We start from the raw sequence: 19934 nt of genomic DNA, 5'->3' as shown, positions 1-19934 counted from the left end.
CACTTCATCTTCAAGGTCATCCCCATGCTCAACCCCGACGGAGTCGTCAACGGCAAGTACGTGGGGGCGCGGGCCCCGCCGCCGCCATCGAGTTCATGTTGCCATAGTAACACAAGTGGGATGGGAGGAGGCTTTGCAGGCACACCCTCTCCTGGGCTGTTGGTCTTTGGTACAAAACACTCTATGCTTCGTCGATGCGGACTCATCATTTTTTGATTTATTTTCTTTCTTTATTTTAAAATATATTTTTAGCCAAACCAGTTTGGCTCAGTGTGTAGAGTGTCAGTCTGCGGACTGAAAAGTCCCGGGTTTGATTCTGGTTAAGGGCATGTACCTTGGTTGCGGGCACATCCCCAGTAGGGGGTGCGCAGGAGGCAGCTGGTCGATGTTTCTGTCTCATCGATGTTTCTAGCTCTCTATCCCTTTTCTTTCCTTTCTGTAAAAAATCAATAAAATATATAAAAAAAATAAAATATATTTTTAGGGATTTCAGAGGGGAAGGGAGAGAGAGAGACACACACACGTCAGTGATGAGAGAGAATCATGGACGGGCTGCCTCCTGCACGCCCACTACGGCTGCAGGAATGAAGCCTGCACCCTGGGCCTGTGCCCTGACCGGGAATCGGAATGAGAACTCCTGGCTCTCATGACCTAGGTTTGATTCCTGCTCAGGGCACAGGCCTGGGTTGCAGACTCGATCCCCAGTGTGGGGCGTGCAGGAGGCAGCCGATCCATGATTCTCTCTACTCAATGATGCTTCTCTCTCTCTCTTGCTCCCTCTCCCCTTCCTCTGTGTGTGTGTGTGTGTGTGTGTGTGTGTGTATGTGTACACACACACACACACACACACACACACACATATATATATATATATATGTACATATTTTAAAAAGGAGACCCATTGGCTCTGGGAACTTGTCAGTTTTGCTGCTAAATCGTGTTCAACCATGTCCGGGGCTTCTGGGAGCTCAACCCCAAGGCCTTCCTTGCTCTCAGCCCTTTCCTGCCACAACCGCACACACCGCCCGTCCGACGCATGCCTGCTCCACATATAAACACAACTATTTATTACTCCTAAATTTAGGGTGATTAATTCCATCAGCATAAACCTAATTTATGCCATCATAAACAGCGGCGAGCATAAAGGCTGCCGAATGCTGATCCCGGCTCTTGCCAACTCGCTGGGCCTGCCCTGGCTGAGCCCCTCCCCTCCCCGCCCCCCCCCCCCCCCAGCCTCCCATCACACACACACACACACACACACACGTCCTTCCCAGAAGCATTAAATTAAAAATGATTCAGTGTTGCAGGGTCGTTGATCAAGCGGAGGGTGAGGCTCTCAGGGGAAATGGCTGTCCTTTGGTTAAATGCTTTGTTCCCTCCTCGGCCCCGTGCGACTTCTGGTTTCTCTCCGCGGCTCCCCCTCCGGGAGGAAGAGATGGGCTGCTGGCGGGACAAGAGGGAGACAAGGGTCTATTCTTCCTCAGTTTCCCCATGGACGTCCCTTTAAAAAATAGATTTACTGATTTCAGAGAGGAAGGGAAAGGGGGTAGGGAGAGAGAGAAACATCCGTGATGAGAGAGAATCGTGGATCGGCTGCCTCCTGCACGCCCCCTGCTGGGGGATCAAGCCCACAACATGGGCATGTGCCTTGACCGGGAATGGAATTGTGACCTCCTGGTTCCTAGGTGGATGCTCAACCCCTGAGCCACGCCGGTCGGGCTAAGACATCTCTTTTTTCCGTGTTCTCGCTCCTAACACTTCCTTACAATAGCCCCGTGGTTGGTAAACTGCGGCGCGCGAGCCACATGCGGTTCTTGGGTCCCTTGAGTGTGGCTCTTCCACAAAATACTATGGCCTGGGTGAGTCTATGTTGAAGAAGTGGCGTTAGAAAAGTTTAAGTTTAAAAAATGTGGCTCTCAGAGATTTCATCGTTGTGCTGTTGATATTTGGCTCTGTGGATTCATGAGTTTGCTGACCACTGCAATAGACCCTTACATGTCCTTCTAGGCTTGCGTGCTCGCGCGCGTGCGTGTGTGCGTGTGTGTGTGTGTGTGTGTGTGTGTGTGTGTGTTATTGGCTCTCCTTTTGTGACACCGAGTGAGCCTGTGGTTGATGGAGACTGTCTTCCCAGCCTAGGGACTACCTCCCTGGTGTGCCCAGCCTGCATCCCCCTCAGAAGCTATGGTTCTTTGGGAAGTGTGCCCCACCAGGAACCGAAAGGAATTGCACCTTCCAGGCTGGGCCCAGAGGAATTGCCTGGGACTCTTATGCTCTCTATTTCTGGACCCTCCTGCTCAGCTGGGCAGGGTTTACAAACAGGGAAAATCAAAGGAAAGCTCCGTAGACACCTTGGTGAGGTGGACCCACGTTCCCCCGCCCTGACTTCCAGTCCGCCTTTTCCTTACTTATTCATCTCTCGGAGTCGCTGAGCGCTTTTGAGTTATTAGCCATATTCCCTCCCTGCCCTGCTTTCTTCTTGCTTCTATACATCTTCGCTCTGCGGGATACGCTTTCTCTTCTATTTACAGCTTCTCCCGCTTCCCGCCCCTCCCCGTGGCCCCATAATAGGCCACGGAGATAAATAAGAAACATAACTCTTTTCGGCTATTATTATTTTGTTGTTGTTTGTTTGTTTGCTCCCCGGCACGGCGACATAGAGAATAACAAGCAAACAAATCTTATTACCGGAGTAATCGCAATAAATAAAAAGCGTAACCGAGCGTGGAGCTCCGGGAAGGGGCCACGTCAGGGGAGCGATTGCAAGAGGATTTTTAAAATTTAATTTACCGGCAGCGGCCTCGCTGCTCCGCGGATGCCTCGCCGAGGAGACGGTGTCTAATGAGAGGGGGGTTGTTATTGCTCTCTGACGACACCCACCCCGGAGGCTGACTTCTGCTTTGGGTCTTTTTTTAAAGGGGGAAATTTGGCTCAAGGAGTATCCCCGGAGAGATTTCCTTGTCAGCAGCCCCGATGCTGGGGACAGCGGCACGGAGCATGCTCCGTCGTGGAGTCCTCAGACTTGGCCTCCCTTCCTCCGACGGCAGATCATCTCCCCGTTCGCCCCGGAGCAGATGGGGAGTCACCCTGTCACCTGTGAACCTCCATGAAGAGGTCACGGTGCCGTCCTCAGGAAGGCAGGCGGGTAACCACTGAGTCTTGGCGTTCAAGGGTTTATCCTTTTAGCCATCTGATTCAATTCGACGTCAGTTTATATCCACTTATTTTTGGGGGGAGGGTCTCTGATGGGAGTGGGAAACAGTGAGCTTCTTTTTCTTTTTTTAAAAAAAATATATTTCATTGATTTTTTTACAGAGAGGAAGAGAGAGGGACAGAGAGTCAGAAACATCAATGAGAGAGAAATACCCATCAGCTGCCTCCTGCACACCCGCTACTGGGGATGTGCCCACAACCCAAGGTACATGCCCTTGACCGGAATCGAACCTTGGACCCTCCAATCTGCAGGCTGACGCTCTATCCACTGAGCCAAACCGGTTTCGGCTTTTTAAAAAAAATTTTCTAAATATATTTTTATTGATTTCAGAGAGGAAGGGAGAGGGAGTGAGAAAGAAACATCAATGAGAGAGACTCACGGATTGGCTGCCTCCTGCACACCCCCCACTGGGGATCGAGCCCGCAACCCAGGCATGTGCCCTTGACTGGAATTGATCCTGGGACCTTTCAGTCTGCAGGCTGACGCTCTATCCAAGGAGCCACACCAGCTAGGGCCTGTTGTGTTGTTTATCCTACAGCCATCCTACCACGTCCTTTTGCTATTCGAGTTGCCTCTCTTCTCTCACTTAAACCTTATTTCTGCATAGTCCCATCCTGCGCTATTTTTTTTGTTTGAGATGTTTTCAATTTTTAAAATATAGTCTTACTGACATCAGAACAGAAAGGAGAGGGAGGAAGAGAGTAACATCAGCGATGAAAGAGAACCATCCATCGGCTGCCTCCTGCACACCCCACTCTGGGGATCCAGCCCACAACCCCCCAGGCATGTGCCCTGACCTAGAATATTATAGAATTGAGACCTACTGGTTCACAGGTTGACGCTCAACCACTGTGCTATACCAGCCGGGTAGTGGGGGTGGGTGGGAGGGATCACATTGTTTTTGATGTGTAAACCCAGATAATCCTAAAAGGATGTCCAGAGATCCAATGCTGGCTAAGCTATGGTCCTTTTCTGAGTGCCGTGTCACCCTCTGAATCCCGGGCCGCCCTCCTCCATGTCAGGGCGAAGGATGCGGATGTCCTGTCCGTGCATCCTGACAAGGCTGGGCCTCCTTCCAGCTCATTACCGCCCCCTCATCTCGAGCTGTCATTCTGGAGATGGAGACAGCAGGAACTCTCTTCAGCTGTAATCAAGGCCATTGAAATCCGTCTGATCTAATGCGGGGACGGCTTTTTTTTTTTTTCCTTTGAAATGTAATTCAACAGCGAGCCATTCATCTGGCCCTCCTGACACTGAGTTATTGGAACGTCCTAACTCCATGGATTTGGCCACCACGGAGAGGCTGCCCGTCTGGAGCACGCCATGTGACCAATACCCGCCAAAGAGCAGCTCTGTTCTCCGTGGGGGGATCACTGACACGCACGGCGTAGCGTTACACAGATTACGGACCGGCAGCGAGGGGGTGCCGAGGGCTGTGGTGCGAGCCAGTGTTTCAGGGCACAGACAAAGACACGCGCTCAGAGAGGGGGGGTGCCGGGCCCCCCACAGAGAGGAGGGGAGGATTTCCATGGGGCACGTTCTCCTGGACCAACGCATCCCCCCTCCCTGATGAGTCGGCACAGGAGGGTCTCGGGCGCTCCAGGCAAACGCGTTTCTGCGGCGTGGTCTTGCAAACCGTGGAATCGGCGGGAACTCGGCGTGTAGTCCGGCTTTCTGTCCTGAGCTTGGTATTTCCCGTTGGCATCCCAACCATTGTAGCCAAACAGCCTTGGCCTTAGAGTGGGAGTGGGAAACCTTTCTTCTGCCAAGGCTCCATTGGATAGCTACACGAATAAAAGAGTAAGATGCAAATGGACCATGCCGTCGCAACGCCCCACCAGCCAATCAGGAGTGAGCATGCAAATTAACAGCAAAGATGGTGGGTCACTTTGCATACAAAGTGTTGCACACCCCGCCCCAGCCACGCAGGGCCTCTGAGCAGTGTAGGAAGGCGGAGAAAGGTGGCTCCGAGTCAGAGTGAAAAGGCGGCTCCCGCTGAAGTGAAGGCAATGCCGGCAGCCAGGGGAAGGAAGGCCCATTCTTGCACAAATCTTTGTGCATCTGGCCTCTAGTATATATACAAAATATATATTTTTTTATTGATTTTAGAAAGGAAGGGAGAGGATAGATAGAGAGGAAGAGAGAGAGAGAAAGGACAATGATGAGATAGAATCATTGAACAGCTGCCTCCTGCACATGCCCCACTGGGAATGGATCCTGCAACTTGGGCATGTGACCCCAATCAGGAATTGAACTGTGACCTCCTGGTTCACAGGTCGATGCTCAACCACTGAGCCATGCTGGCCGGGCCCATGGGATATTTATCACATCATTCTCTGGCCATGCAACATTATCAACTTAACATATCGTCTGTTCTACTTGGTCAGACATTTAATTCACACACCCCTACACTCTGGGCAGGGGCAGAGCCTGTAACCAAGTATGCGCCTTTGACCGGAATGGAACCCGGGACCCTCTGGTCCACAGGCCAACACTCTGTCCACTGAGCCATCCAGGGCAGGAGTATTTCACATGGGAAGAGGAATAAAAGGGAACCAGCTCATGGAGTGAAATGATAGGTTTCATTTTATAAGGGCGATGACAAATGCACTAGACCTTTATGTAATATCCCTGCGCCGGAAGCAGACACTGCCTGGGGATGCATATTTAGTGCCTTTCATAGGGTATTTTGGTATATACTGGGTGTCATTAATTAGGCAATATTTCTACGCGTGCGAAGTGAGGACATCTCTGGAGTCCTCGGTGACATTTCCAGCTTTAGGCTGCCATTTAGCGTCTTCTATGTTATTTTATTTCTCTCCGTCTGAATTAAGTATGCCTAAAAAAATGCTCTGCAAATTTTGTGCATGGCCTTTTAAGAAAATATATATACATATTTATTGATTTCAGATAGGAAGGGAGAGAGAGGGAGAGAGAGAAACATCAACGATGAGAGAGAATCATGGACTGGCTGCCTCCTGCACGCCCCACACTGGAGATGGAGCCTGTAACCCGGGCCTGTGCCCTGACCGGGAATTGAACTGTGACCTCCTGGTTCATAGGTCCACGTTCAACCGCTGAGCCACACTTGTTGGGGAAAGGCCCTTTCTTAAAAGCAAAGTCCTTTTTCGCCTTGAGATGAAATAATTTGTGCCCATTTGGAGGCTCACGTTCTCAGCTCGCACTGAAGTAAAATAAAATAATTGAGCCCCACTGGTCAGGGCACATGCTCAGGTTGGGGGCTCGATCCCCAGAGTAGGGTGTGCACGAGGCCGCCCATCAGTGATTCTCTTCCTCTCTCTCTGCCTCTCCTTCCCTCTCTGAAATCAATAAAATATATATTTAAAAAAAAAATAAGACTATAAAAACCCCACCTTTGCAACACAGGTGTGATGAATAGGGAAGAACGAGAACGCGGTGATTTTTCTCCGAAAGTAAGAGTTTTTTAAAAATGCGTTGAGCATAATAGAGTGTCAACCACACTATCACCCTGAAAATTATAGCCCTGGCCCCGCGGACTCGCAGCGTAAATCTGACAGCGGGGACCACGGCCGCGTGCCGAGCACATGCTGCCGGGATCCTCACTCCCATCCATCTCCCCGGAACCGACAGGAAAGGTCTCCTGTCCCGGGTACTCAGGGCCCCATAATTTCCGGCGCCGTTCTCGCCGGAGTGGGTGAAGACAACCTTGAACCGTGTCTCTATTTGTCACTGTCTTTCCGGCCAATGAATTCCTCACAGCGCATGCTGCTCTGTGTCATCGGGCATCCTAGGTTTGCCTGGGCGCGCGGCTGTGTGGGAATGCCGACACATCCAGACTCACACGAGACAAATCCGTGTGGCAACACGCAGCACCAATACGTGGACTTGGATGAATATTCTTTTTTTAAAATTTAATTTAATTAATTAATTTTTAAAATATATTTTATTGATTTTTTACAGAGAGGAAAAGAGAGCTAGAAATGTCGATGAGAGAGAAACATTGACCAGCTGCCTCTTGCACACCCCCTACCCGGGATGTGCCCGCAACCAAGGTACATGCCCTTGACCGGAATCAAACCTGGGACCTTTCAGTCCGCAGACCGACGCTCTACCGCTGAGCCCAACTGGTTTCTGCAGAATAAATTTAATTTTATTGTTTAAAGTATTACATATAGTAGTATGTATATCTCCCTTTCCCACCTATTTGGCCTTCCCCCAGCCTCCCCCACTCCCTGTTGCATGCCCTCATACCCACCCCCCCCCCTAGTGTCTTGTGTCCATTGGTGTGCTTATATGCATGCATACAAGTCCTTTGGTTGATCTCTTTCTCCCCTCCCCAGCACTCCCCAGCCTTCCCGCTGTCATTGGACAGTCTGTTTGATGCTTTACTGCCTCTGTATCTATGTTTTTGTTCATCAGTTAGAAGAGGAAAGCTCAGTGGTTGAGCATCGACCGATGCACCAGGAGGTCAGGGTTCAATTCCCAGGCAGGGCCCATGCCTGGGTTGAGGGCTCATTCCCACTAGGGGGCGTGCTGGAGGCAGCTGATGGATGATTCTCTCTCATCATGGATGTTTCTGTCTCTCTCTTCCTCTCCCTTCCCTTCTGAATTCAGTAAAAATATATTTCTTAAGAAAAGATCTGTCTGCATGCTCAACCTATCTTTTTATTTTCTTCAATTTATTTTTTAAAAAAGTCTTTATTGTTGAGCCCTCACCGGGTTGGCTCAGTGGATGATGGAGCATCGGTCTGCAGACTAAAGGGTCCCGGGTTCCATTCCGGTCAAGGGCACGTACCTTGGTTGCAGGCTCCTCCCAGCCAAGGCCCTGGTCGGGACTCGTGCAGGAGGCAGCCAATGGATGTGTTTCTCTCACCTTGATGTGTCTCTCTGTCTTTCCCTCTCTCTTCTACTCTCCCTAAATATCAATGGAGAAATATCCTTGTGTGAGGACTAACCAACAAAACAAAAATCTTTATTATTGAAAATAGTACTTATGTCCCTTATTTTCCCCCATTGCGCCTTCTAGTCTGCCCTCATCCCCCACCTCAGGCCCCCACCACCCTATTGTCTGTGTCCATGAGTGATTCATAGATGCATACAAGGTCTTTGGTTGATCTCTTCCCACTCACCCACCCACCGCCGCCTTCCTTCTGAGATTCCAGTCTGCCCCATGCCTCTGTGTCTCTGGATCCATTTTGTTCATCCACCCATCTCTTGATTGTTGGGGAAACTCTCGGATCATTAGCTCGCCTCGCCATTTCGGCACTTACTCGGTGGAATCGAGGTGGTAACTTGGACCAATTAACCTTTTTTGATGACTGTACTCATCACCCGGGTTAATCGCCACCCTGCAACCGGCCCCTCAGCCAAGCAGGGTTTTCTGAGTTGTACTTCCTTTGATTTTTTTTAATCCTATCTGCCCAGTGAGCTGGAGGCATGCATCTAATCTAACCAGTGAAAAAGAAGTCCCTTTGCTTTACGCCGAATCCCTTAGTATCCGACCTTGCTCCTGCACCGGAGGGTATGCTGTTTAGATCCAGAAATTGATAAGGTGAGGAGAAGAGATGCCGAGAGAGACAAATACCCAGCATGCCGCGGGAGCCTGGGAAAGGCCCCACCATGCCATTTGCTTTTTGGATGTAATTGAACGGATGCTAATTTATTTGCTTATTATATTTATGGGATGCACCCATTGCCGATTAGCCCCTGGGTACGTTTTAAAGAGGATCGTAAAAGGAGACGCGCCGCTTGTCAGGATAGGCTAATTAAGATTCACATTTACTCTCTAACACGGAAGCACAAGGAATAAAACCGGTCATGGGCCAGGCGACATTCTCATCAAGTGTTCCTAAATAGGATCCATTAGCGGGGGTCGCTGCTCCACGACTATGGTTCCGCCCGCTGCCAGAGGCCCTGGCACTAGAGAAAGTCAGAATTGAATGGGGGGGGGGGGGGGAGAGGAGCTATATTGTTTCCATGGCGACAATTAATAACCCGATGTGCTACTAGGCTCCTACGAGGTGCACGCAAAGCTTGATTAAGTGGGTGTGGCTTCCCCCCCCCCCCGGAGGTGGTGGACAGTTCAGCTATAATTGATACAGAAGAGACAAACCCATTGCATCAGGGGTCATAGGTCTTGTCGTGTTGGATTTGGTTTGTTCATACAGCTATGACAATTGCTGAGGCATATAAATTAAAGTATATGTCCAAAAGTAAATTAAAAACTAAAACAAAAAACTAGAGGCCCGGTACATGAAATTCGTACAGGGGGGGGTTTTGGGGAGGTGGGGGGGAGGGGTCCTTCAGCCTGGATTGTGAGAAGGTGCAGGCCAGGCCAATGGACTTCACTGGTGCAGGGTAGGGGCTGGGGAGGGACATGGGAGGTTAGCCAGCCAGGGAGGGACTGTGGGAGGGCTCCAGGGCGTGTCCGGCCCGCCTGGCTCAGTCCCGATCTGCTGGACCCCTCCAGCAAGCTAACCTATCTGTTGGAGCGTCTGCCCCCCTGGTGGTCAGTGCACATCATAGCAAACGGTTGAGCGGCCTTAGCATATCATTAGCATATTACACTTTGATTGGTTGAACGAACAACTGGACACTTGGCATATCCAGCTTTTATTATACAGGATTCTTTTTATTGATTTTTACAGAGAGAGGGAGGGAGAGGGGGAGAGAGAGAGAAACATCAACTATGAGAGGGAATCATTTATCAGTGGCCTTCTGCACACCCCCCACCCACTGGGGATCGAGCCTGCAACCTGGGCATGATGAGAGAGAATTGATTCAGAATCGAACTCTGACCTCCTGGTTCATAGGTCGATGCTCAACCACTGAGCCATACCAGCCAAGCCAAAGTTAATTATTTGTAACGAATCAATCCAGGAAGACAGAGGGAGGAATGCATGAGTAGTTACCAGAGAAAGAGTACCTGAGTTCCCCCTGCTTCTGGGGAATAAAGAATAAAGAATCACCACCGAAGTGAGGACTTCTCTCATTTTTCTAAAACTTTATAACTCTGCCAGGAGAAAGCAAACCTGCTTTGATAAATCTTGAAATAGCAGAGGGGTCTTCACAAGTGTGTTTGTTTTATTATGTATGTGCCTTTTTTTATTTTTATTTTTTTGGCATCGAATGGCTTCAAACTGAATAGTGATTTTCTATCCAAACCACCTTGAAGCCCGCCTAGCGTGGCTCAGGGGTGGAGCGTCGACCTAGGAACCAGGAGGTCACGGTTTGATTCCCGGTCAGGGAACATGCCTGGGTTGCGGGCTCCATCCCCACTGTGGGGCATGCAGGAGGGGCCGATCCGTGATCCTCTTTTATCACTGATGTTTCTATCTCTCTCTTCCCCCCTCAAATCAATACACATATATTTTTTAAAAAACCGTTCTGAAATTAGCCTTTCCCTACTTACCATCCACAGAGCAGAGCGGGAAACGGGATGGGTGACAGCGTCCCATTGTTTTATAAATCAGCCCAATCGGAGGACGCTGAGTGTGGGCATTAGCCTCTGTTCCGGGAGGGTAAATGAGAAACATGGATCATAACCATCGCGGCGACCTACGGAATGCTAAGGATCTTGGCGCTTTGACCTGCGCCATCAAACAGCTGAGTCATGAGGGAAAAAATGTGCGCTCATCGAAGGAGGTGAACCGTCTTCCAAAGAACTTGGCACCGAACGCTCCGAAGAGCCAAGTTCTTATTTTTATCTCATCTCCCAGGATTCCCCGGTCACACACGGAGCACAGGAACTCCCTGGCCCGGGGCCTGGCTCTGTCCTGTCTCTGCCTTTTGAGATACCGTTCACTCAATCAAGAGTGACCTTCTCAATCCTCACCCCGCCACCGCTCCCCCAGACCATCCATGGTTGCCCAAGCTAGCAAGCAAGAAGATGGGGCGCCCGATGAAAGATGAGTTTCAGATAAAAAGCAGATAGTTTTCAAAAATGATGTCGCCCTTCCCTCGGCCAGGGTGGCTCAGTGGTTGAGCGCCGGCCCATGAACCAGGAGGTCAGGGTTCAATTCCCGGTCAAGGGCACATGCCCGGGTTGCAGGCTCCATCCCCAGTAGAGGGCGTGCAGGAGGCAGCCGATCAGTGATTCTCTCTTATCATGGATGCTTCTCTCTTTCTGATGTTTCTATCTCTCTGTCCCTTTCCCTTCCTCTTTGAAAGTAATAAAAAATATTTTTTAAAAAGAATGAATGAATGAATGGGTGAATACATTTTAGTTGAGCCAGATTTCACTACCCTTACCTATAGGACTATGAGTTAAAAAAAAAAAAATCAATCCTGAGAAAAGCATAGACATCTATAGCGTGTAAAGCCAGGAGCAGGCAGGGATACGTCGATACTGTTACAATAGAGCTCTGCTTCCCACACATCTCCTGCAGGCCTCACGATGTGAGCAAAGTCCTTCTCTCTACAACCGGGTGGAGTGGTTGTATAAACAGAAGCATACTCCGATCGCTTAGGGAGGGTACTTGTGCGAACGCACACAGCCCCGCTGAGAACGGCCAATAAGACAGGGAAGGGGCCTCCGGCAGGTGGCCGAGCCAGCTTTCTCTCTCTCGTTTCGGCAGTAAATCTTGCTCTGGGAAGGAATTAATGTTTTTAGCTCCTTGGTATTAATAAAAACATTAAGGACCGGCACAGTAAAATTTTATTGACTAATTTTCCACCATAACTTGCCTGTGATGCCGCTGTACTATATTTTTATGGGATGGAAACACTGTTTTGCCGGCCGCATAATAATGACTTGTAAAAGGGAAAATAATGTTTCAAAAACCATTCGTTGGGATGGGAGGCATTCCGGCTTAGGATATTTAATGCTCTTTTCAGAGAGGGAGGCCTAGAGCAATTTAAAACAAAGTAAGAAGGGGCCCTAGCCAGTGTGGCTCAGTGGATAGAGTGTCCTCGGCCTGCGCGTTCGATTCTGGTCAAGGGCACGTACCTTGGTTGCAGGCTCCTCCCTGACTGAGGGCCTGGTCAGGGCACGTGCAGGAGGCAACCAATCGATGTGTCTCTCTCACATCGACGTTTCTCTCCGTCTTTCCCTCTCTTCTGCTCTCTCTCTGAAAATCAATGGGGAAAATATCCTTGGGTGAGGATTTAAAAAATCCTATATAATAAAAGCCTAATATGCAAATTGTCCCCTCCGCGGGGAGTTCAACCAGGGGGGTGGGGCCAGCCAACCACCCGAGGCCTCTCCTCCCCGGCTCACCCTTCACCGGCCTGGCTGGCGGTGGAGGCATGGGATTGGTGGGCCGGGGGCCGGGGTGTGAGAAATGAACAGCCTGTCCTAGACTCTGCCATCCATCACACCTGCTTCCTCAGAACACCGGGGACCAAGGGACAGAGAGACGGGAGAGAGAGAACACAGGCACGGGTCTGAGAGGTGGGGCACGAAGAGGAAGTCAGAGCTGGAAGAAGAGCAGAAGGGCAGAGAATCACCTGCTAACCTCAGGAGGGCCGGCCGCGTGGCCCAGCGGTGGAGCATCCACCTAGGAACCTGGAGGTCGCAGTTCAATTCCCCATCAGGGCACCTGCCCCGCTTGTGGGCTCGATCCCCACTAGGGGGCGTGCAGGAGGCAGCCAATCCATGATTCTCTCTCATCAATGTTTCTCTCTCTCTCTCCCTCTCCCTTCCTCTCTGAAATCAATTAAAAAATACAGTTAAAAAAAAGTAAACCTTTATCCCGTGGATTCTGACAGTCAGCGGAGTGAACATATTGAGTGCCACTTCAACGTCAGGTTCCCCTTTCCTCGGCCGCCAGTTCTCTGTGCGTATTTATCCATTCATCCCAGCCACCGTGCGGCATTAGAAGAGAGAGCCCTGCCCTTACCCCCTTCAGGCCACGGGGAGATGCTAAGACCTCGAACTCCCTTTTCCTCTGAGGGCTGGGCAGCGGGTGGACAGGCACATTCTGGAATTGCCCAGTTTGCTTGCTCTCGGCAGGGCAAGACTTGAGCTGGGGGCGGAGGGGGCAGGTGGGAACAGCCTGAAAATGCAGCTGACACCGTGGGAATCCGGGGAGAGACGGCGAGACACGCGACGCATCGATTGCGCTTCTCGACGGGGCTTGACTGACTTGGAATTTATGTCCGCGTCTGTCAGGAACACCCGCCCGGGTGTTTAAGCCGATAGGACGTGGGTTTTAAATCACTCAGAACCCAAACAGCTCGATCTGCAACGTCAGGAAACCCTGCTCTGTATCCCTTCCGAAGAGGGAGAGAATCCCAAATTGGCACCCGCTGCACACTTGGTGCCAGCAGGCGTACTGAGTCCCCGCCCTGGTCCAGCTCTGTTTAGGGACCTGCAGGGGACTATCAGGAGGTCTGACATCCATTTCTTTTTTCTTTTTTTTTCTTTTTTAAATATAGTTTTATTGATTTCAGAGAGGAAGGGACAGGGAGAGAGAGATAGAAACATCCGTGATGGGAGAGAATCATGGCTCGGCTGCCTCCTGTACGCCCCCTACTGGGGAGCATGGGCCCTGACCATCTGATATCCCAGAGCCTGGCCCTCACAGGACCCTCCATCTGCCTTACCCTTGTGTTGTTGTTGTTGTTGTTGTTGTTGTTGTTGTTGTTGTTGTTCTTCTTCTTCTTCTTCTTCTTCTTCTTCTTCTTCTTCTTCTTCTTCTTCTTCTTCTTCTTCTTCTTCTTCTTCTTCTTCTCCTCCTTTTCCTAATAAATTTTTATTGATTTCAGAGAGGAAGGGAGAGGGCGCTAGAAACATCCATGATGAGACAGAATTATGGATCGGCTGCTTCCTGCACGCCCCCTCCCGGGGATGGATCCCGCAACCCCGGGCTGTGTGCCCTGATGGGGAATCGAACCCTGACCTCCTGGTTCTTAGGCTGATGCTCAACCACCGAGCCTTCCTCTTCTTCATTGCTTCTGTCGCTCTTGGCACCTTCTGACGTGACCCGTGTCCACCCCTGTGCCTATCACGTGTCTCTCCTCTCCGTGGGGAAGTTCTAGGAGGGTGTGGGTACGTGGTCTTGCCTGTGGCTCTATCCATAAGCGTAGGCACCCACTGGTTACAAGAAAATGTGGGCTGAAGACAAGGAACGGCCTATGAGGGCACGGACCACGCACGGTGGCCATGTCCAGCGCTGTCAGATACAGCGGGCGATTTCCCCGTGGCCATCCATACCCCCCATCCTCACAGAGGCAGACAGACACCGTCATTAAATATAGATGCATGTTCTGCAGCCTCCAATCCACAGCAGGCGCGGGGGTATGAATAATACAGGCATCGCTCCGGGGAGGAGAGATGGAGAGGGACGGAGAGGAGGCCTGGGCACTGCCCTCCCTGCCTCCCCCCTCCCCCCTCCCGAGCTATCTCTCACTTTCTCTTCATAATATTTGGGGAGTCAGATAGAAGGCGTTCTGTCCCGGAAAGCAGCCCGGGTGACACGCTGCCAGGATCGCCTGGATTTACGGCCGCAATTACCAGCCGCACGCCGTCCGGCAGACGCGTGGTCTCATCTGTAGGAAGCCGGGCAATTTGTTTTATGAGGGTCTTTTCCAGAGCCTGACCCCCAAACAACCGATCTCCGTGTTTATGTTCTTAGCAAGTTTACGAAGAGGCCCCTGAAGCTGCCGCCGGGCCCAGGCGTCTGGGCAAAACCTGAAAACGGCAGGAGGGAGACCCCCTCCCCCCAGTGGAACATGTTAGAAGGAGGTTTTTGTCTAGGATGGTTTTCTTTCTTTCTTTTTTTTAATGTACTTTTATTGATGTCAGAGAGGAAGGGAGAGAGGGACAGAGACACATCACTGATGAGAGAGAAGCATGGATCGGCTGCCTCCTGCACGCCCCCTAGTGGGGATCAAGCCTGCAACCTGGGCATGTGCCCTGATGGGGAATTGAACCGTGACCTCCTGGTTCATAGGTTGATGCTCAACCACTGAGCCACACCGGCCAGGCCAAACCATCATTTTTGACGGAACTTGGGTGGTTATTAGGTTCATCGTCCACTCTCCTAAACATGTCCTGCCTCTCAGATATTTTAAAAAATATATATATATTATTGATTTTTTTACAGAGAGGAAGAGAGAGGGATAGAGAGTTAGAAACAACGATGAGAGAGAACCATCGACCGGCTGCCTCCTACACACCCCCTACTGGGGATGTGCCTGCCGCCAAGGTCCATGCCCTTGACCGGAATCGAACCTGGGACCTTTGAGTCTGCAGGCCGATGCTCTATCCACTGAACCACACCGGTTCGGCCGCCTCTCAGACATTTTTTGCTGCAGAACTGGGGGCATTCAGTGGGGAAGCCTTGTACCACGCAGTGGAGCAGTCACGTGAAGGCAGGAGAAGAGTTGTGTTTGCATCCAGAGAGGGTGAACGCCGGCTAGAAAGAGTCACGTGTAGGTGGTGGTGGAACCAAGCCCTATTGCCTGCTGGATGGTACTCAGCCTTCCCGGGCCCGCCTGGGCCTGCGAGAAAGCAGAGCTGGATGCCTGACCCATCACTGTGAGGAGCGAATCTCCTTCGGTGATAATGTATTTATAATCCTGTTGTGTTCCTTGGAGCAAAGACGCAACATGAATATGAAATAATAGGAAATAATAACGGCGCTGACCTCCGGGCCCGTCTGGAATGCCCGGGGGTGGTTTGAGGCTTAACGAATTTGTGTTTGCGAGAAGATTCTGAGATCCCCGTGAACCGGGGCGGGAGAGCACGAGGGGTTATTAATTATGATGATTATCGACTCCCGCCCAGACTCCTCGAGATGGAGGGGCAGGTGCCCGTCCAGAGCACAGTCAATGTCTCATCCCTCCGACGGATTAACTCTGCACCAGATAAAACAGTCATGACTCCCCATAATCTGTCCTGAATGAACTGCTCGGCCACTCCCCCTCCCGTTTCGTCGGGTGACTCCGGGTGTGTGTAATAAACTCAACTGGCCCAGCAGGCAGGGCTCAGTGGTGGAACGCCCACCTATAAAGTAGGAGGTCGCGGCTCCATTCCCAGGCAGGGCACATGCTCGGGTAGCAGGCTCGAAGTGGCTCCGTGGCTGAGCACCCACCCATGAACCAGGAGGTCACGGTTCGATTCCCGGTGGGGACACAGGCCCGGGTTGTGGGCTCGATCCCCAGTGTGGAGTGTGCAGGAGGAAGCTGATGCATGATTCTCTCTCATCATGATGTTTCTCTCTCTCTCTCCCTCTCTCCCTTCCTCTCTGACATCAATAATGTATTGCTAAATATATATTTATTTATTGACTATAAAGAAATATATATATTTAAAAATATAAATATATAAAAATTTTATTAACTTCAGAGAGGAAGGGAGAGAGAGAGAGAGAGAGGGAGAGAGAGAGAGAGAGAGAGAGAGAGAAACATCACCAATAAGAGAGAATCATGGCCCTCACAGGTTTGGCTCAGTGGATAGAGCATCAGCCTGCGGACTGATAGGTCTCAGGTTTGATTACAGTCAAGGGCATGTCCCTTGGTTGCGGGCATATCCCCGGGAGGGTTGTGCAGGAGGCAGCTGATCGATGTTTCTAACTTTCTATCTCTCTCCCTTCCTCTCTGTAAAAAAAAAACACCAACAATAAAATATATATATTTAAAATAAAAAAGAGAGAATCATGGATTCCTCCCCTACTGGGAACTGAGCCCACAACCCAGGCATGTGCCCTTGGCCAGAATCTAACCTGGGATCCTTCAGTCTGCAGGCCAACGCTCTATCCACTGAGCCAAACCAGCTAGGGTAATGAGTGTGTGTGTGTGTGTGTGTGTGTGTGTGTGTGTGTGTGTGTGTGTTTATTTTAAAGAAAGGGTTCCTGAGCGTGTCTGGATGGGCCTCAAGCGCCCCTCCTCAGCTTCCTTCTAATGGAGCAGGTTGCATCTGGCCGGGAGCACAGAACACGGTTAGCTAATCCCGAACTTCTGTATTCAGCCCCTGATGTGGTTTCCGGTCCTGTTGGCTTTGAGCTCAAACCCGCGGTTTGAGCTGTGGAGCTTCTGCTAAAACAACAGCTGGGTGCCGACGGTGCGCCAGCTGCCGCCTGCTCCCGCAGCCACTTGAGCTCCTAAACGTAGACAAATGGGAAAGTGACGAGACGCCCAGGTTCCTCCCTGCAGCCAGGAGTCTGCAGCTGGGACGGCACCGGGAGCTCGGCCGGCCTTCCATGCTGCCCTCCTCCAGCAATCAGGCTTCCCCCCAAAAATCACTTCCTTTTCTCCTTGCCCCAGGCCGGCTGCCAAACTCGGGGAGTCTATTTCCAGCCTGCAAATTAGGCTCACTTCTTCGCGAGGAGCTGCTGACCCAGCAGCAGACGCGTAAACCCAGCCGGGGAGTCAGCCGGGGAGATGCATCCGTTGGAGCTTGAGGAGGGCGTGCGGATAAGGGGAAACCAGGGACGAATGAGATCTGGGGGTCCCACACGCAGGCCCCCCCTCCACCCCGATCCAGCACAGCCTGCAAAGCCAAATACACGATTCAGAGCACACCTCCTTGTTTCCTCTCCTCAACTTTGTTTTAAAAATATATATATTTTTGTTGATTTCAGAGAGGAAGGGAGATGGAGACAGAGACAGAAACATCTGTGACGAGAGAGAACCATGGATCGGTGGCTTCATGCACGCCCCCTAGTGGGGATCGAGCCTGCAACCTGGGCATGTGCCCTGACTGGGAATCGAACCGTGACCTCCTGGTTCCTTGGTGGACGCTCAACCCGTTAATTCCCACACCACGGGGCCACCTGCTTTTGGCCTCTCAGTATTTAGATATTCCTAATCTGTTGTCATCTCCTCCCCTGCTTTCTCTCTGTGAAGATGTATACGTGGCCCTGGCCAGTTTGGCTCAGTGGATAGAGCGTTGGCCCTTGGACGGTAGGGTCCCGGGTTCGATTCCATTCAAGGGCGTGCACGTGCCTCGGTTGCAGATTCTCTAGCCCTGGTCGGGTGTGTGAAGGAGGCAACCCACCCATGTGTCTCTCTCACATCGATGTTTCTCTCTGTCTCTCCCTCTCCCTTCCACTCTCTCTAAAAATCAATGGGGGGAAAAATATCCTTGGGTGTGGATTAACAAAAAACAAAAAACAAAAAAAAAAGGGAGGAAAAGATAAAAGATGGGTAAGTATTGTAAAGACGTCTCTGCCATCGTTGTGGAGGGAGTTTCTCGAGCCGTCACGGATGAGCGCGTACACTCCATCTTCTCTGCTCATCCAGAAACCCTTCCCATTAAGACCTTACAGGCATTGGAAATTCTATTAACGGGAGACTGAGCCCTCCATTTCATAATTAGAAAAGTCCCGGGGAGACGCAACGCATTAACTCATAATTATAAATGGCTGTTAGCGCCTCCCTCTCCCTCATTGACCCCGGTTCAGAATTAATTGCGCCCGTGTCCCTGCTATTATCTCCTTGGCGTGTTTACGGTGTGTTTGGCTGGCCGGCCTCAGAACCGAGCTCCAAGGCGTCAAGATTCTATTTTATTTTAAAATATATTTTATTGATATTTTTAAAGAGAGGAAGGGAGAGGGATAGAGAGTTGAAACATCGATGGGAGAGAAACATCGATCAGCTGCCTCCTGCACACCTCCCCACCAAGGATGTGCCTGCAACCAAGGTACATGCTCTTGACCGGAATCGAACCTGGGACCCTTTCAGTCTGCAGGCCGACGCTCTAGCCATTAAGCCAAGCCAGCTGGGGGGTCCCGTAGTGCCCATCCCAGGGTTCGGTGCAAGGAGGTTGCTTCTTCAGTCACATGGGGTGAGGCACCGTGAGAACCCACAGGCGCACTCGCGGTGGTGACAGGGATATTTCTCACCCGGGGGGCGAGGAATCGGAACCAGATGTGCACCGCGTTCCCAGCCTTGCCTCCAGGTCTGATCCGGGAGCTGATGGATTATGGGGTTGAGACGCCGTCCTGGGGAGCAGATGGAACGCGAGAGTGATGATAAGATAACAATATCACTTTATGTCTGTAGAGTTCCTTCATTGTTGAGAAAAAGAGAGAGAGAGAAACATCCATGATGAGAGAGAATCATGGATCGGCTGCCTCCTGCACGTCCCACACTGGAGATGGAGCCTCAAACCCGGGCATGTGCCCTGACCGCGAATCGAACCGTGACCTCCTGGTCCATTGGTTAACACTCAATGTCTGAGCGAACTAGCTGGGCTTATTTTATTTTTAATGATGACGAGTTACATCAAATGCGAGCACCTATGAAAACAAAAAGGAAGTGGTTTCCCCCCCACTGTACGTTTGCAATTTTCAGTGGGGAAAATAATAGCAATGCTGATCTTCATTCCCCCTTCCCCCCCACAAGCAAAGCAGGGTCTCAAACTGTCTGAAGGATGGCCCCCTTTTCAGAAGGTAGAGGCACTGTGTGTATTGCCAGCCAGTCAGAGCTGTCCATCTGCTGGTCCCCCCATGGGGAGGGAGCAGCTGTCGCTTCAGCAGATAATAAGATGGGGCACGTCTCGCCCTCAGATGCCTGAACAGATCCTGGGAAGAGGCAGGGCTGTGCCTTTGGCTGCATGCATCACCGAGTTATTAGCACCAAATTTCAAATGCATTTCGTACTGGGAGAACACTTGAGGTGGGTGCAGCACCCATTGTAATTATGGGTAATGGCAGAGGTAGAGGAATTATGGGTAGTGGCAGAGGTAGAGGAATTATGGGTAGTGGCAGAGGTAGAGGAATTATGGGTAGTGGCAGAGGTAGAGGAATTATGGGTAGTGGCAGAGGTAGAGGAATTATGGGTAGTGGCAGAG

The 19934-nt window shown here is 51.0% G+C and overlaps 2 protein-coding genes across 2 annotated transcripts in view; one reads left to right on the top strand and one right to left on the bottom strand.

The window, feature by feature from the left end:
* Window positions 1-19934, bottom strand: part of TTC23 (tetratricopeptide repeat domain 23) — a 995109-nt gene that overhangs the window by 259905 nt on the left and 715270 nt on the right. The window lies entirely within an intron of this gene.
* Window positions 1-19934, top strand: part of AGBL1 (AGBL carboxypeptidase 1) — a gene marked incomplete at its 3' end in the record, with an annotated part of 137152 nt that overhangs the window by 69158 nt on the left and 48060 nt on the right. The window contains exon 18 of the mRNA XM_084868983.1: window positions 1-56. This exon is cut by the window's left edge and continues 125 nt beyond it. Coding sequence (XP_084725109.1) covers window positions 1-56 — 56 coding nt within the window. The remainder of the gene's footprint in view (window positions 57-19934) is intronic.

The sequence above is a fragment of the Pipistrellus hanaki genome (assembly GCF_964339955.1).
Source record: "Pipistrellus hanaki genome assembly, chromosome: 21".
In the NCBI taxonomy this organism is placed as follows: Eukaryota; Metazoa; Chordata; class Mammalia; order Chiroptera; family Vespertilionidae; genus Pipistrellus; species Pipistrellus hanaki.
This window is presented reverse-complemented; position numbering and strand designations above follow the sequence as displayed.